This window comes from Chelonia mydas, chromosome 24, assembly GCF_015237465.2.
Source record: "Chelonia mydas isolate rCheMyd1 chromosome 24, rCheMyd1.pri.v2, whole genome shotgun sequence".
NCBI classification, from domain to species: domain Eukaryota; kingdom Metazoa; phylum Chordata; order Testudines; family Cheloniidae; genus Chelonia; species Chelonia mydas.
Window position 1 is genome coordinate 7,829,309 of NC_051264.2, and position 14,020 is coordinate 7,843,328.

Below are 14,020 nucleotides of genomic sequence, written 5' to 3' on the forward strand. Positions count from 1 at the left end.
GGGAAGGTTGGGTTTATTTTGCTGAGATGTTTCCAATCAGGGGCTGAGGACTACCCTTCTCCAGTAGGTCAGGCCGGACAAAATGAGCTTCCTTGCCATGGGAAGTGACTTAAAAGGTGTTTTGGTTACTGACCATGGTTAGAAATGGGATACTGGATTAAATGGGCCTCAGCTCTGATCCAGGCTGGCAGTTCTTCTGTTCTGCATGGAATATGGTCTGATAGCTGTAGGTTGACTTGGAGATGCCACCTGAGAGACTTTTATATTTAAAATGAGAGTGGGTCAAATTTTTCAAAGCACTCAAGTCCCGTTTTCAAAAATGACTTTGGCTCCTAGGTCACATAGGTGCTCCTAAAAATGTCTAATTTTTAGGCTCTGTATCAGATAGATGTGTGTGTGGTCAAATTGAAATAGACAATACAAGTTTTTTCTTTCTTTTTTAACGGTCTATGGGAAGTTCTTTGTTTTGGCTTCTTTCTGACTGTAAACTCCTCCCAGTGGCCTCCTGAATCCAAACATAAGAGCACTGTGCTAGTGTGAGAGAACTGGTGTGAAACTGACTAGAAGCTTAAGTGATAGTCTTGCTGTCCTAGTACAGAAAGTAAACACTACTGTTCCCCACCCCTCCCTCTGCTTAACTCCCTTCCCTGATTCCTGTCTCTTTCCATGCTTATCTAGGTATTGTGTGGGCTCCATAGTCTGTGAAATCCTGGTGGTAAACACTAACCAATTTACCCTTCAAACACCTTTTAAGGCAACAAAGTATTGTTCTTGGAATGGAGACTCAGGGAGATTACTTGCCCGGCATCACCCAAGGAGTTGGTGGCAGAGCTGGAAGTAGAATCTAGGTCTCATGGGTGCCAATCCAGTGCGTTAGCTGCAAGGCCATCCGTTAAATGGAAGCGCCTAGTCCTCCCCTTCAGAACGCAATCCTTACTCCCTCTCCTTACTGTATATTTTGCCAGCTTTGCCATCTTCTATCTTTCCTTTGCACGAGTCTCCTAACTAGTGCCGGCGCCCTCCCTTTCTAGCTGTAAAAATCTCACCCTCTCTATTCTGTATTGTACATCCAGTGCCTCTAGAGCACCAGCTCTTCTGCACGCGTTTGACTTACGTGTCCTGTTGTGTGATTCAGAGCACACTGTGCACTATGATTTTTAAATTCTGAGTTTTAATACACTGTTTCCATAGCGTAACATTCATGCACTTTTTTAATATATACTTCAAATCTTGACGTCCCCTTAAACACACACTTCTTGTCTTGAATCTCAGACAGATGCTGTGAATGTTACAATGTTCTCTCTGCCACAGGACGACAAACGCTGCGAATGGATTTACCGTGGTTCCACACGTCTGGAGCCTATGTTCAGCATGAAAACCTCCACGGCCTCCGCTCTGGAAAAGAAACAAGGAGGGCAGATGAGGACTCGTCCCAATGTTGGTATGTCCCTCCCCCAAGTGTCTGTCTCAGGGCATGAACCTAGACTGCTTTCTCAGGCAGGACTCCAATGGAAGCTTTGACCAAATCAGGGCTACAAGATTGGCCCATCATTCACTAGTTTAAAGACTTGGCAAGGAAATTAGTTGCATTAAGAGTCCAGTCTGTTGGAGAGAATTGGCAACACCAGTGTCTTGCAGCACTAGAAAATGGGATTCTTGCTGTCTTAACTTTGCTAATGTGGACTTAACCTTTCTTGAGTCTACGCCTCTCCCACTAGCTGCAACGTTGCTATGTGCTAGATATTCAGAGCTGTGATTGTCTGCCTGAAGTCTTTCCAAAGAATAGATTGGATTGTTTAACGATTGTTCACAATTCAATTGTACATTTTTCTGTGAGCGGTAACTGGAATCTACCAATATCATGTAGTTAATTAATGCACCAATCTTTGGCTGAAGTAGAGATTCTCTCTTCCACCAGGTGCTGTGAGGAGCAAAGGGCCTGTAGTACAGTACACGCAAGAATTAACAGGAACCAGCACTCAGTTTAAACCTATAGAACAAATCCAAGCAATGTCTCTAGCTGCACCGTCTGTTTCCCCACAGCCTGCTGAGATGGAGTAAGTATCCTATTAATTCTCTGCTTTTTCTTTCTGCTGCACCAAATATCTCCAGTTCTTAGTTGTTACTGGCTCCATCCCTTCCTGTGGGAAGGAGTCTTCTGGTGTGGGTTTCTTCCATCACTTGGCTTATTTCTTGGTTGCACAATTGTTTTAATTCCAATGTGGGGAGACGGTAGATAAAGGCTGATGGATGAGTATCTTGGGGCGGGGAGGCTGACAGCACAGTACCCACTGAGTAAAGCTTCTTGTCCTTGTTCAATCCTAATGCTTCACACTTGATATATTTCCAAGTTACAAAGTTTGTTGCTTCTCTGAATTACTCCCTCATGTCACGATCCAGGCATTGGCCCCCTGCTGCTTTGCATTCCTCAACTTGGACTGACCGGCTCATGGACCTCACTGACTTACAAGGCCCTGAGAATTCAGAATCATTGGTTGGTCTTGATGGTCACGGACCAGACCTGATCAAGCCAATCTCCAACAAAACCCAGCACACAGCTTCCGCCGCAAGAGGCACGAGTTGGACACGGTCAGAGGCACAGCCTAGTGCCGGAGGAGGACTTGACGAAGGAGAGAAGCAACATTGCAATGGAGATTGTGGGTTGGAGAATGCAAGATTTCCTGAGCATGTGTATTGGGACTTCAAGATAAACTTCCTAGGAGAAAAAGATACTGTCCCTGTTCACTTTTGTCACCACTGTGGATTTCCCATCAGAATTTATGGACGCATGATACCCTGCCTACATGTCTTCTGCTATGACTGTGCCGCTTTGCATGGGGAAAAGGGAGATAAGAAGTGCCCGAGCTGTAGTGAACCAGTGCAGCAAGTCGAGCATTATACCCGAGATTCTTTCCAGACGTAGCAGCATGCAAGTAACCCAGTCTGCGCTGCTGCCTGTAGCCCCGAAAGCCAGTGTAATACAAATCCTTCTGCCCTGAACATAGTGGCCAACTGGTAAATGCCCCCTCCACACCACTCTAACCCTAACGCTTTCCCAAGGCTCGTGAATCCAAGCTGTAGTTTCATTCTTCCTCTTTTTGTTGCCAAGGTGAGTCCTACTCCCAAGTGGTGTCCTCTCCACCTTGAAGAACACAGAGTTTGGCTTCTCATTCTCCGCTCTCAGGGCCACATCCTCAGAACAAGATCGAAACGTCTTTGCTGCCATTGAAGTAACTCTAACTGAGGAGGCTACAGGAATGACAGACAGCAGCACCATCTGTAGACTGATAGAAGTCTATTACACTAAACTACAAGATACAGACTCCCTCTAGCTGTCCGAGCTGCACGCTTCTGTCATAGAACAGTCATTGCCGTGGCTGCAAGACACTCTGGGATCTTAAATCTTTTTTTTTTTTTTAATCCTGTCTTCAAAGCACATAGCTGCAGACAAGTGGTTCGGACTACAGCTGTTGTTCTAAGCCCCTTTGCCTTTAGTGCGGCAAACTGCTGCAAAGACGTTAGCTTCTAGTATAAACTAAAAACAGACTCCGTACTTTGAGTAATGCTGCTGTTCAAAGGGACATGGTTGGGTTAAAAAATCCTACTAGTAAAGACTTTTAAGATTATGATTAAGATTATTAAAACTGAAAGAATGGCATCTTTGCCTTCGTGTCTTGTGTACTCCTAGTTCGCTGACGTTGCCTAGTCTTGTTTTGATTTCTAGTCTTTCACTTTCAGGTTCTTATGCAATGTCACAGTGTTGGGATTGCAAGTGCTGCAGGGTAACAATCTCTTCTTCAAGCCATTTCCCCCTGGATTTAAGTGTTCACAAACATTTCTCTTGGTCCTGGATTTTAGAACTTGTCTTATATAAATGTAGCCCCTCTGCCCCCTTTCCCCCCGATGTTTGACATACAATGGTTGGTTTCACGTGCAGTGTGTTCTGTCAGTCAGTGTGTAATTTGGATTGGAAATTGCCATAATCTCTGCAAAGAATGAGACTTAATTGCGCTCTTCTGAGCGCCCGGCATCTTCCAGTATAGATGTTCTACTTCACTCAGCAGTTGGGCTTCCCTTTTGTAATTGATTCACGCAGCTCAATAGCAATATAGAGAGGAGACCTATATTCCCCTCACTCTTGCTGCTAGCTGATATGGTAAGGAGAGCATTACAACTGGAACACTTTTTAATTTCTCACTGATGCTGAAAAGTGCCCCCAATACAGATCCCAAGGGCTCTGCTTTTTGTCTGCCAGCCCACGGATCTTCGGCTGTCCAGGTTTCTCTGAAACGCCTGAAATTAGTATAATATTCTCAAGCACCTGCCCCACTCCCCAGAAATCCCCTGTATGCCAACATTTTTTAAATGTAGTTTTTATATTCAACCTGGGATCCCTACAGTGTATGTATCCTATTGAGTTGAACGAATCATACCATCACACAGAAAATCTTTTCTTGAGTTTGTTTCTGGCAGGCAGTAGAGGGCTGAGCTCTGCTGTGGTGGGGGGCAGGATCACGAATTTTCATAGTGTTTTAGGTGCCAGGTTCTGTTTGTTAACCCCTGCCACTCATGAGAGCATCTAGTCTTGAAATCGTGCACCGTTCTTCTTCCTTTTATATAGAAGCCCTGAAAGTCAGCTGGCTCAGTCCAGAAAGCAAGTGGCCAAGAAAAGCACGTCCTTCCGTCCTGGCTCTGTGGGGTCTGGACACTCTTCGCCTGTTTCTCCTGTCCTAAGTGAAACTCCTCCCATGGGGAAAGCTGCAGTGAACCAGCAATATCGGTAAGCAAGCTCTAGTCTGGTTTCCCTTTAAGATGCATGCTGCAGAATCCCTAGGCTCATGCATATTTTACATGAGAATGTGTGCTGTTTGTACAGCGCCTAGCACGTTAGATTCTGGTCCATGACCAGGGCTCTTAAGTGCTGTGGTATTACTAATAATGAAAAGACCTGTTCTCTCTTTACGATGGTGCAGGTGTGCTAGCCAGCTCCCAGTATAGAGTTGAAAATCTTGTCCCTCCTTAGCCGCCGTAGGGTCATCCCCCTGTTCCCTGTGGCTTTTTGCTCCGTGTAGTCAGTGGTGCTTCCCTAGGGAGCCTATCTTACGGTGTCTCTGAGGAGGGCTTCATGTGCCAAATCAAGCTGTTAGTGTTGCTTTTCTCCAGGGGGGAGGATCCTTAGTGTATCTTCTTCGCTGTCTTTCTCTCTCCAGTGGAAGCTATTCCAGTGGCCAGCCAGGCAGCAGTGCGGTGCAGCCATTCCACGGCATGATGGATCGGGTGCCCAATGAGCCCTCATACCGGGCCCCGATGGAGAAGCTCTTTTACCTGCCCCACGTCTGCAGCTACACCTGCCTGTCGCGGGTCCGCCCCATCCGGAGCGACCAGTACCGCAGCAAGAACCCCCTTCTCATCCCGCTTCTCTACGACTTCCGGCGCATGACTGCCCGCCGCCGCGTCAACCGCAAGATGGGCTTCCACGTCATCTACAAGACGCCCTGCGGGCTGTGCCTGCGCACCATGCAGGAGATTGAGCGCTATATCTTTGAGACGGACTGTGACTTCCTCTTCCTGGAGATGTTCTGCCTAGACCCCTATGTGCTGGTGGACCGCAAGTTCCAGCCCTACAAGCCCTTCTACTACATTGCAGACATCACCAAAGGCAAGGAGGACGTGCCGCTGTCCTGCGTCAATGAGATAGACACTACCCCTCCTCCACAGGTGGCTTATAGCAAGGAGCGCATCCCGGGGAAAGGAGTCTATATCAACACCGGCTGGGAGTTCCTCGTGGGCTGCGACTGTAAAGACGGCTGCCGAGACAAGTAGGTGACTCTGTGCAGTTCCTCACGTCTCTGGGCGACACGTTGAGGAAAGGCTCTGCAAATAGGCCTTGCTGCATGGCCTGAATGTTACCAGCTCCTGGCTCGGTTGCACGTAGTATGTGGGGGGTGGTAAGGAAGCAAATCTCAGAGGCCAGGGCTCCCCGTGGAGAACACTGTCCCCAATTCTGGGGTACTTGGCTTGAGCCTCCCAACTCACTGCCGCAGCAGAGGGAATGCTTTATAATAAAAGTGTGTCAGGAGCACTGCTCTCGTAAGGTTGAGACTTAAGTTACCGTTTCTCAGCCGATTCCCAAGTATTCTAAAATCCACCTATTCCGATTGTCTCAAAAATCGTTTCCCCTGGTGCGGATGCAGGTTAGGGTTGGTGGCCCCCGCTGATGGAGTGTGGGGTTCCCACAATAGCATTTTGCTTGTTCTAATTTCTTTTGCACGTACCAAGGTCTCAGATTATGGCGCAGATCCCACTGCCTCAGGATTGCTCTGGGCTAGTGTCCTGCCACCGCTGCTCCTTCGGGGAAGCAATGTTAAATGTTTGGGGTAAAAGTTGGCTCTGCAGTGTGGCTCAAGTCATCTGAGCCTGTGCAGCAGGACAGGGGCTCTGTTGCAAGCCAATGTTTGAAGGTAACCTGCCATCAGAGTAAGTTTTTGGGGTGTGGGGGGGCTCAAAGTGACCTGCTGTAGCACTGTATAGCGAGAGTCCCAAATGTTCATACCCCGTCACTTGTATGTGACTTGAAAGGTGTGACTTCTCTTGTAAAATAAATCTTTGGGGGGGCTTTGTGACTTCAGATCTAAATGTGCCTGCCACCAGCTGACAGTCCAAGCAACAGGCTGCACCCCCGGTGGGCAGATCAACCCCAATTCTGGCTACCAGCACAAGAGGCTGGAGGAATGCCTCCCGACAGGGTGAGTAGAGTGGCACTGTGCTTTTGTTAAGCTGGATTTCTGAGACCAATATGGTCAATCTGACACCATATTGGAGAGCTAGTCGTACACACTGGAACTCCTGGGTTGTATTCCTGGCGCTTTCGCTAACTCCTGGCATTTGACAATACATGTCTGACTCTCGTCACTGTAGTTACCGAATACCTCACTATTTTAATGTAGTTATTCTCAACAAAAAAAAAAACCCCAACCCCACAAATAGGGCATTACATTATTCCTATTTTATAGACGGGGAAACTGAGGCACAGACTTAAGTAACTTGCACCTAGTCACACAGGAAGTCTGTGATGAAACAGGGAATTGAAGCTGGGTCTCCTGAGTCCCAGTGTCATAACCAGTGCACCATCCTGCCTCTAAGAAACTTCCCCACTTGCCAGGTGGGGGTAGTGCAATTCTTCCTTTCATGTGTTCTTGCAAAATGAAATTAGCTGTAAAGCACTTTGAGCACCTCTGATGATTTGACTGTTCAAGTCCAAGATATTGCTAAGGCTCCATGGCAAATTGGTCCTAGACATGGCACCAGGGAGGGGTTCAGCTTCTGTGGCACTCAAATGCAGCCGGCTGGATGTTCTGTGACCGCTTCAGATTCACTGCAGAACTGAAATGTTGCTGAACGTGGTGAATGCAATCAGTGGGAGCCGTCTGTCACATTGCTTAATGCTCTAATGGAAGGCACTCAGGTACTGTAGAAGACTTGCTAAATTATAGTGGACCGACTGGTCAACTGCAGTTAACGTTTATTTTTATAGTAATGCTGTCCCTGAATTTTCAATGTACTGCTGATTTATTTATTTATTCATATTAGTAACACAAATGCATTGGAGAAAGCAGGGGCCTTCTGCACCAAAGTAATTATGCATTATTTCATTCTACAGCGATCCAGCCTTACTACATGGGGTGTGTCAAATCCCCCAGTACGTCACTAGAAATCACTCACATCTTATGGCAAGCGATTTACTTTGAACGATTTTTTTCTCTACACAGCAAAAGCACACTCCTTTCAGACGCAGGGTTATGTCTGGACTTCTGTCCACTTCTGCCTCTAATAGGGATAGGTCCAGTGCTCTTCAGCTGGGAAAACCGCCCTCAGTGGGTTTTATATCAGTTTCTGTAACAAGCAATACCAATGCTATGTGCCCTCTAGAGCGGAAAGCTGGGATTTCCCCATTTGTCAAAATATCACATGCACAAAACCCAGGCAGTGCTAACATAAGATGGTAAGATTCAAAAGGAAACCAGGCAAATGGAGTGGCCTACTCTCTCCTCTGTTTGGTGGGTTTTTAAGAGCTCAGTCTGCGCTTTGAAACTTGCAGCAATAACCATCTGCTTTCCCTTCCCCAGAGTCTATGAATGTAACAAGAGATGCAAATGCAACACAAACATGTGCACCAATCGCTTGGTACAACATGGACTCCAAGTCAGACTCCAGCTATTCAAGACTCAGAACAAAGGCTGGGGAATCCGCTGCCTTGATGATATTGCCAAGGGCTCTTTTGTCTGCATCTATGCAGGTACAGGTGCCATGCCGCAGTGGTACTGAATATCCACCTGGAAGTCCTTTGGTTAAAATCGGGCACGACTAACACAGATCTGTCTTATGAAATGTCTGCTCCTACTAGACTGGGCTGCTATCGCCAACAGTCACAGAAATCCTAAACTATCCTTTCTTAAACAAAACAAATATTTATGTAAAATGACACCGACATTCGGTTTTCTGTTCACGTCTGAAGCTCTGTAAAAAGAATTGTCACAAACCTCCTCGCGTGCATGTTAAACTCATTTAAGGATGCACTGCAGTTTCATCCCTGCTTTTCCCCGTAAACAAGGAAATACAGAAACCATGGTGACTGCGATGCCAGTATTGAGAAGTGAAGCATTTGCCTAGAGCGAAGGCTTCCCCTGTGGCATTAATTCAGCAGCATTGCACAGACATAGCTACCTGCTTCCTGTTTGTTTAAACAATCTAGCACTGGGTTGCCAATAACTGAGTGATGTTGCTACAGTGCTAGTTTCTTATACGAACTTGTGTTCTTGGCCTACGTGACTCCAGCTGTCATTGCCAGTACAGAGACTGGACACTCTGGCTAATCAGTTCTCTCTTCCGAGAGTCCCTGGCTGGGTAGGGCTTTCATGTAGTCATGAAAGTGCAGTAGGTTTAACAAAACAAAAAAAGGGCCTTAAACAGGGCTAGGTTCTCCCTGCTGGCTTTACAGCTTGTTTCAGTGACCTGCCGGGGAAGCTCCGCAGTAGGGCAGATTGGAAATGCTGCCCCAGTGCCTCAGAGCCCTCACTCTCTGTGGGCTGGGCTTCCTGGCTGTACTATTTCCCATGACACACCATGGGCCCTCCTCTTGCTTGTGCTTGCATTGTGGGAGATGTAGTCCCTCTGGGGATCCCAGCATGTAGAGGAGAATAGGGACATGAAGGTCCTGAACTGCAGCTCCCATGAGGCCTCGTGGTGGCATTTCAGATTAAAAGTTTTCTGTTTTCTGGTGTTTGGCTTTTTAACAAAGTTGAATTTTTCCATGGAAGCCAGATGCTTTTTTTTTTTTTTTCCACTTAAATTCTTGAGTCCAAACCCAATTATCCAATGAAAAATAGCTTCAGTGGAAAACTCTCCACCGGCCTTACTCAGCTGTTGTTATACTTCCAGCTCCCTGATTTGGGGGTCAACCAGGGTCATCTCAGGCACACCGAGCTGTTTTAACCCTCCTTGCCTTAGCCACAGGCATAGCCTGCTTTGTTTTCAGAGCATAGCTTGGGAGTAGACCCAGGCCTGTTTCCTTTTGAAGGGGTAACACACCCACTAAAGTTCATGCCGCGCTCGTTTTCCAGGGAAAATCCTGACGGACGACTTTGCCGACAAAGAAGGGCTGGAGATGGGGGACGAGTACTTCGCCAACCTGGATCACATTGAGAGCGTGGAGAACTTCAAGGAGGGCTACGAGAGCGATGCCAAGTGCTCCTCCGACAGCAGTGGCGTGGACCTGAAGGACGAAGAGGAAGAGAACACCGGCACCGAGGAGCAGGATGAGTCCAACGAGGACAGCTCTGACGACAACTTCTGCAAGGACGAGGATTTCAGCACCAGCTCGGTGTGGCGCAGCTATGCTACCCGCCGGCAGACCCGGGGCCAGAAGGAGAATGGCCTGTCTGAGACAGCCTCCAAGGACTCCGGCCTCACCAGGCAGATCAGCCACGACGAGGTCGCCATGACCGCCGCCTGCAAACTGCCTGTGTCTGAGGAGACCTCCAAAAACAAAGTGGCCTCATGGCTGAGCTCCAACAGCATGTCGGACAGCTTCCAGGACAATGATAGCGCCTCCTCGTTCAAGATGACCGAGGCCAGCGAGGTCAAGGCAGGCAAAGTGGAAGTCCTGGGTGATCGAGAGAAGCCCTCCACTTCTGGGCTTGGGGGCAAGGAGGCCTTTGGCTTGGATGCAGACTCAAAGATGCAGAAGAAGGAGGTAAGAGAGAGGCTGATGTGGTGATGCTCGAAGTACATGGCATTCCCAGTCGCTGGGGAGATGGAGCATCAGCACCCCTCTTTATAGATGAGGTGCAGAGGAGGGAAATGCCTGGACCAGCCATGCCATGCAGCATTCCTGGATCCCAAGGCTGTGTTCAGCTAGGCTACAATGCCATTTTGTACAGCCGGCCTCGCCTTGGTATCTGTGAAGTAGGGAAGCATTCTCCTGATTGCCTGCGTGGGAAAACAGGCGCAGAGAAGGCAAGTGACATGCCCAGGGTCAAACAGGGAGGCTGTCACTGAGCCAGAAATAGAACCCAAGACTTCAGTCCCAGGTCAGTGCCCCCTCTGCTAGATCAGTGGTTCTCAACCAGGGGTTTGAAGCCCCCTGGGGGGGCCCTGAGCAGGTTTCAGAGGGGCTGCCAAGCAGGGCCAGCTGCATAGGTTGAAGCCCAGGCGGTGTGAGCCCTGCCACCCGGGGCTGAAGCCGAAGCCTGAGCAATGTAGCTTCATGGGGGCCCCTGTGGCATAAGGCCCCAGGCAATTGCCCTGCTTGCTACCCCCTAACACCGGCCCTGGCTTTTATATGCAGAAAACCAGTTACTGCATATGGGGCCTCAGAAAGAAAAAGGATGAGAACCCCTGTGCTAGATCATCCTTCCTACAGCATACACGTTAAACTCATCCAAGGGAATTGCAGCATTGAGTAGAGAAGTATCAAAAGACCCAAGTACTAATTTACATAATACGTAATTACTTGGCCAAGCTGCAACTAACAGGAAGGGTAGAAGCATTGAGGGATTGGAGGGATCCAAGGGCTATTACTCGAAGGAATGGATGATATTAAGAAAGGGAAAAATGCAGGGAAGATTTAACAGTGAGATCTGTTGCACTGTGGAATAGTCTCCTATGGGAAGGTGAAGTGTCCTATTGTAAGGTACTTAATCCCTGGAGGACAGATTTAAGGCCCAAACCTGTGCTGAGCAGTGTCAGTGGACTTTATGGAAATGAGATTGAAAGTTAAGCCCTTGTAGAAGGCTGGAAAGCCCCAGATGAAGGTATATCCGGTGGAAACCAGTCCCCAGAAGAGTCTCTCTTTATAGCACCTGGGTCTTATGGCTAGTGGGTTACAGTACTTCAGGTCTCTGAGGTGCCAGATCTATATTCACAGAAAGCGAAATGCAGCCTGCAGAAGAGGTGTTAACTGTCTCTTACTTTTTTCACTTTGTAGGAATCTGAAGAGCCAAACAAGCTTTCGCTGTAAGTGTTGAAATATTTGAATTTGAGTGAAACGTTGCAGTTTACCAGTGCTGTCTGGGTATCTTTACTGCCACAATCACTGTCGCGTGTAGATGCCTCCCCAGTAATTAAGCTAGCCTCTGTGTACAGCCAGTGAGGGAGGTCCATGGTAGCTGAGTGAGAAACCAGCTCCATGCCAACAGAGGGGGCCGGGAAAGCTGCTGCATTACTACCGAGGCTGGTGAAGCCCTTGCATGTTAGGCCATGGAACTGGACTGGCTAGATTAGCAAGTTATACAGTCAGGTGTGAGCATCTCTTATCTTCTCCAGTTCTGTGTTAGAAGCTCTCCTGGGCATCACTGTGTTTCCGAGTATCCCTAGGACAGGTGGGGGAGATGGCTAGGAAGCAGCGTGCGTGACTTATTTTGTTCTTGCCCCCTGCAGGGCATCTGAGACAGGCAAGGTGTATGGCTATAATCCAAGCCCTATGAAACTCGAGGGGATCCGGAGGCCACCAAGCAAGACGATCATGCATCAGAGCAAAAGGCACTTGGCTCCTCCTCAGCAAGCAGCTGACGTAAGAATCGTGCTTTAGGGCCTGATCTTTGAAGACTGGCCTGTGCCTTGTGGGCTTTTTGGTTTGCACTGCAAAACGGCAGGCGGTGTGAGGCCCTCTTTAAACTCAAGAGCTTTACATGTTCCAGCCTGATTAAGAGCTAGCCCCCAGTCCAGTGGATTATGATTGCTAGTTCCTTGGGGTTACAGCTTTCCAGGGTTTGCTTTGAATTGCAGGCACCTGTATTTGGGTTTCGAAGGCTCTGGCTTGCTATGGTAAAGCAGCTGTAGTGACTTGGTCTAAATGGGGTGAGGGACTCTGCTGTGGGGACTCTTCCATGCGTGGTGTTCAGATGATTGCCAGAATTAGTGTTAAGAAGGAATTGTCCCTAGGGCACATTGACAGGGACCGTAGGTTTCCTTATGCCTTCCCCTAGGACACTGAGCATCTGTTTGGGTCAGATAGACCTGATGTGGTTGATCTCTCGCAATTCCAGCGAGCGTGGATGGATCTTGGCGCTTCCTTATTTCTTTTTGTAAGAGATCGTTCACTCCAGGCTGCACGACAACCACTTGTGTTCTGTGATCCTTAGCTCTTTGTGTGTGTCATATATTTCATACAACATTGGGCACTGAATTTGGGGTTTTTTAAATCAAAACACTTTCTGCATCGTTAACTCCTAATTGCAGAACATAAAAAAGGAAGCTAATCAAATCAGCCCTTGTTGCTATTATAAAAGTTGATGAAATCAAACTTCTGACCATTAGTGGTCATTAAAGAACTTATTTCACGCAGCGAGGGGAGGCGTGTTACCTCCCAGTGTTCTGGTCAAATTCCACCTTGGAGTTACTAACCAGCCTCTCTGATTTCCCCCTGCAGTTTCAACCTGAACATTATTCTTTTCCCATTTAATAAACTGTGGACTGTAGTGCTGCTTTGTGCTGTTAGCTGCCACATACCACCTCAGAGGTGGCTAAAATCCTTCCTGTCCAAATAGTCTTCAAGACAAAAGTTGCTATAGAAATTTTTTGAAGGCTCTAGGCCTGTTCATCAGGGTTCCAGGACCCAGGGTTCTGTTCCTGCCTTTTCCGTGTGTGTATTTAAAATGACTTCCCAAGGGTATCAGAAGCTTTAATGAATGAAAGGGCTTTGATAGTTGCTGAAAGGTTCTATAGAAAGGCACAATATTTAAGCACAGCTCCTTGGAGAAAGGGGAATTAATTCTCTCCGAGGCTTTAGCAGCATGCTGGAGAAGGTAAAACGATGCTTTTGGCCTGCATTGCAACCCCTCTGAGACGCTGGTACACGTGCCTGTTTCCAGGATGTGCTGACACTGTCAAGTAGCACGGACAGCGAGGGGGAGAATGGCCAGCCGGCAGCAGGACAAGCGCAGGGCAACACGAATGATAGTGATGACATCCAGACGATTTCCTCTGGCTCCGAGGAAGAGGACATCGATGATAAAAAGAATTCCTCTTCCGGGCTAGGTAAGTGCAGCAGGGGCATTTGGTGAAGGACTAATGGGATTGAACAGGGAGCTCTGTACAGAGAAGCGATGGGAGGTGTTGATAACATGATGACAAATGTGTCTCCAGTGCCCTGGGCAGACCAGCTGTTTCTACACGTTACACTGGTCCCAGTGCAGCTGACTACAGACTAAATTCTAATTGAGGGCTAAAGTTTCTCAAAGTGACTGGTTTTGGGTGCCCAACTTGAGACACTTTAAAGGGACCTGACTTCAGGTGGGTGCTCGGCCCTTCCTGAAAATCAGGCCCCTCACAATGGGCACCCAAAATTACTCCTCAGTCTGGAAAACTTTAGGCCTGAGATTCTGAAGAAAGAGCTATTTGTTTTTCTGTGGATTTCTGGGCATGGGCTGGCATTGAGCAGGGATTCCAGGATCCCTGGGTCCCAGCTTCAGAGAGGATTCAGGATTTTGTCCCAGCTCTAGAAGCTGAATCCTGAATGGTT

General features: G+C 47.9%; 1 protein-coding gene across 15 annotated transcripts in view; it reads left to right on the plus strand.

The window, feature by feature from the left end:
• The window catches only part of SETDB1 (SET domain bifurcated histone lysine methyltransferase 1), a 31,312-nt gene that overhangs the window by 10,681 nt on the left and 6,611 nt on the right, over positions 1 to 14,020 (plus strand). For 6 of the 15 annotated variants that reach the window (XM_037883619.2, XM_043534900.1, XM_043534904.1 and 3 more), the window contains 10 exons: positions 1,273 to 1,441; positions 1,919 to 2,057; positions 4,622 to 4,780; positions 5,211 to 5,819; positions 6,630 to 6,746; positions 8,127 to 8,296; positions 9,621 to 10,252; positions 11,486 to 11,514; positions 11,938 to 12,070; positions 13,371 to 13,536. In XM_037883619.2, coding sequence (XP_037739547.2) covers positions 1,273 to 1,441; positions 1,919 to 2,057; positions 4,622 to 4,780; positions 5,211 to 5,819; positions 6,630 to 6,746; positions 8,127 to 8,296; positions 9,621 to 10,252; positions 11,486 to 11,514; positions 11,938 to 12,070; positions 13,371 to 13,536 — 2,323 coding nt within the window. Of the gene's footprint in view, positions 1 to 1,272; positions 1,442 to 1,918; positions 2,058 to 2,400; positions 4,781 to 5,210; positions 5,820 to 6,629; positions 6,747 to 8,126; positions 8,297 to 9,620; positions 10,253 to 11,485; positions 11,515 to 11,937; positions 12,071 to 13,370; positions 13,537 to 14,020 lie in introns of those variants that run through there. The other 9 variants (XM_043534902.1, XM_043534903.1, XM_043534901.1 and 6 more) reach the window with 5 other exon arrangements.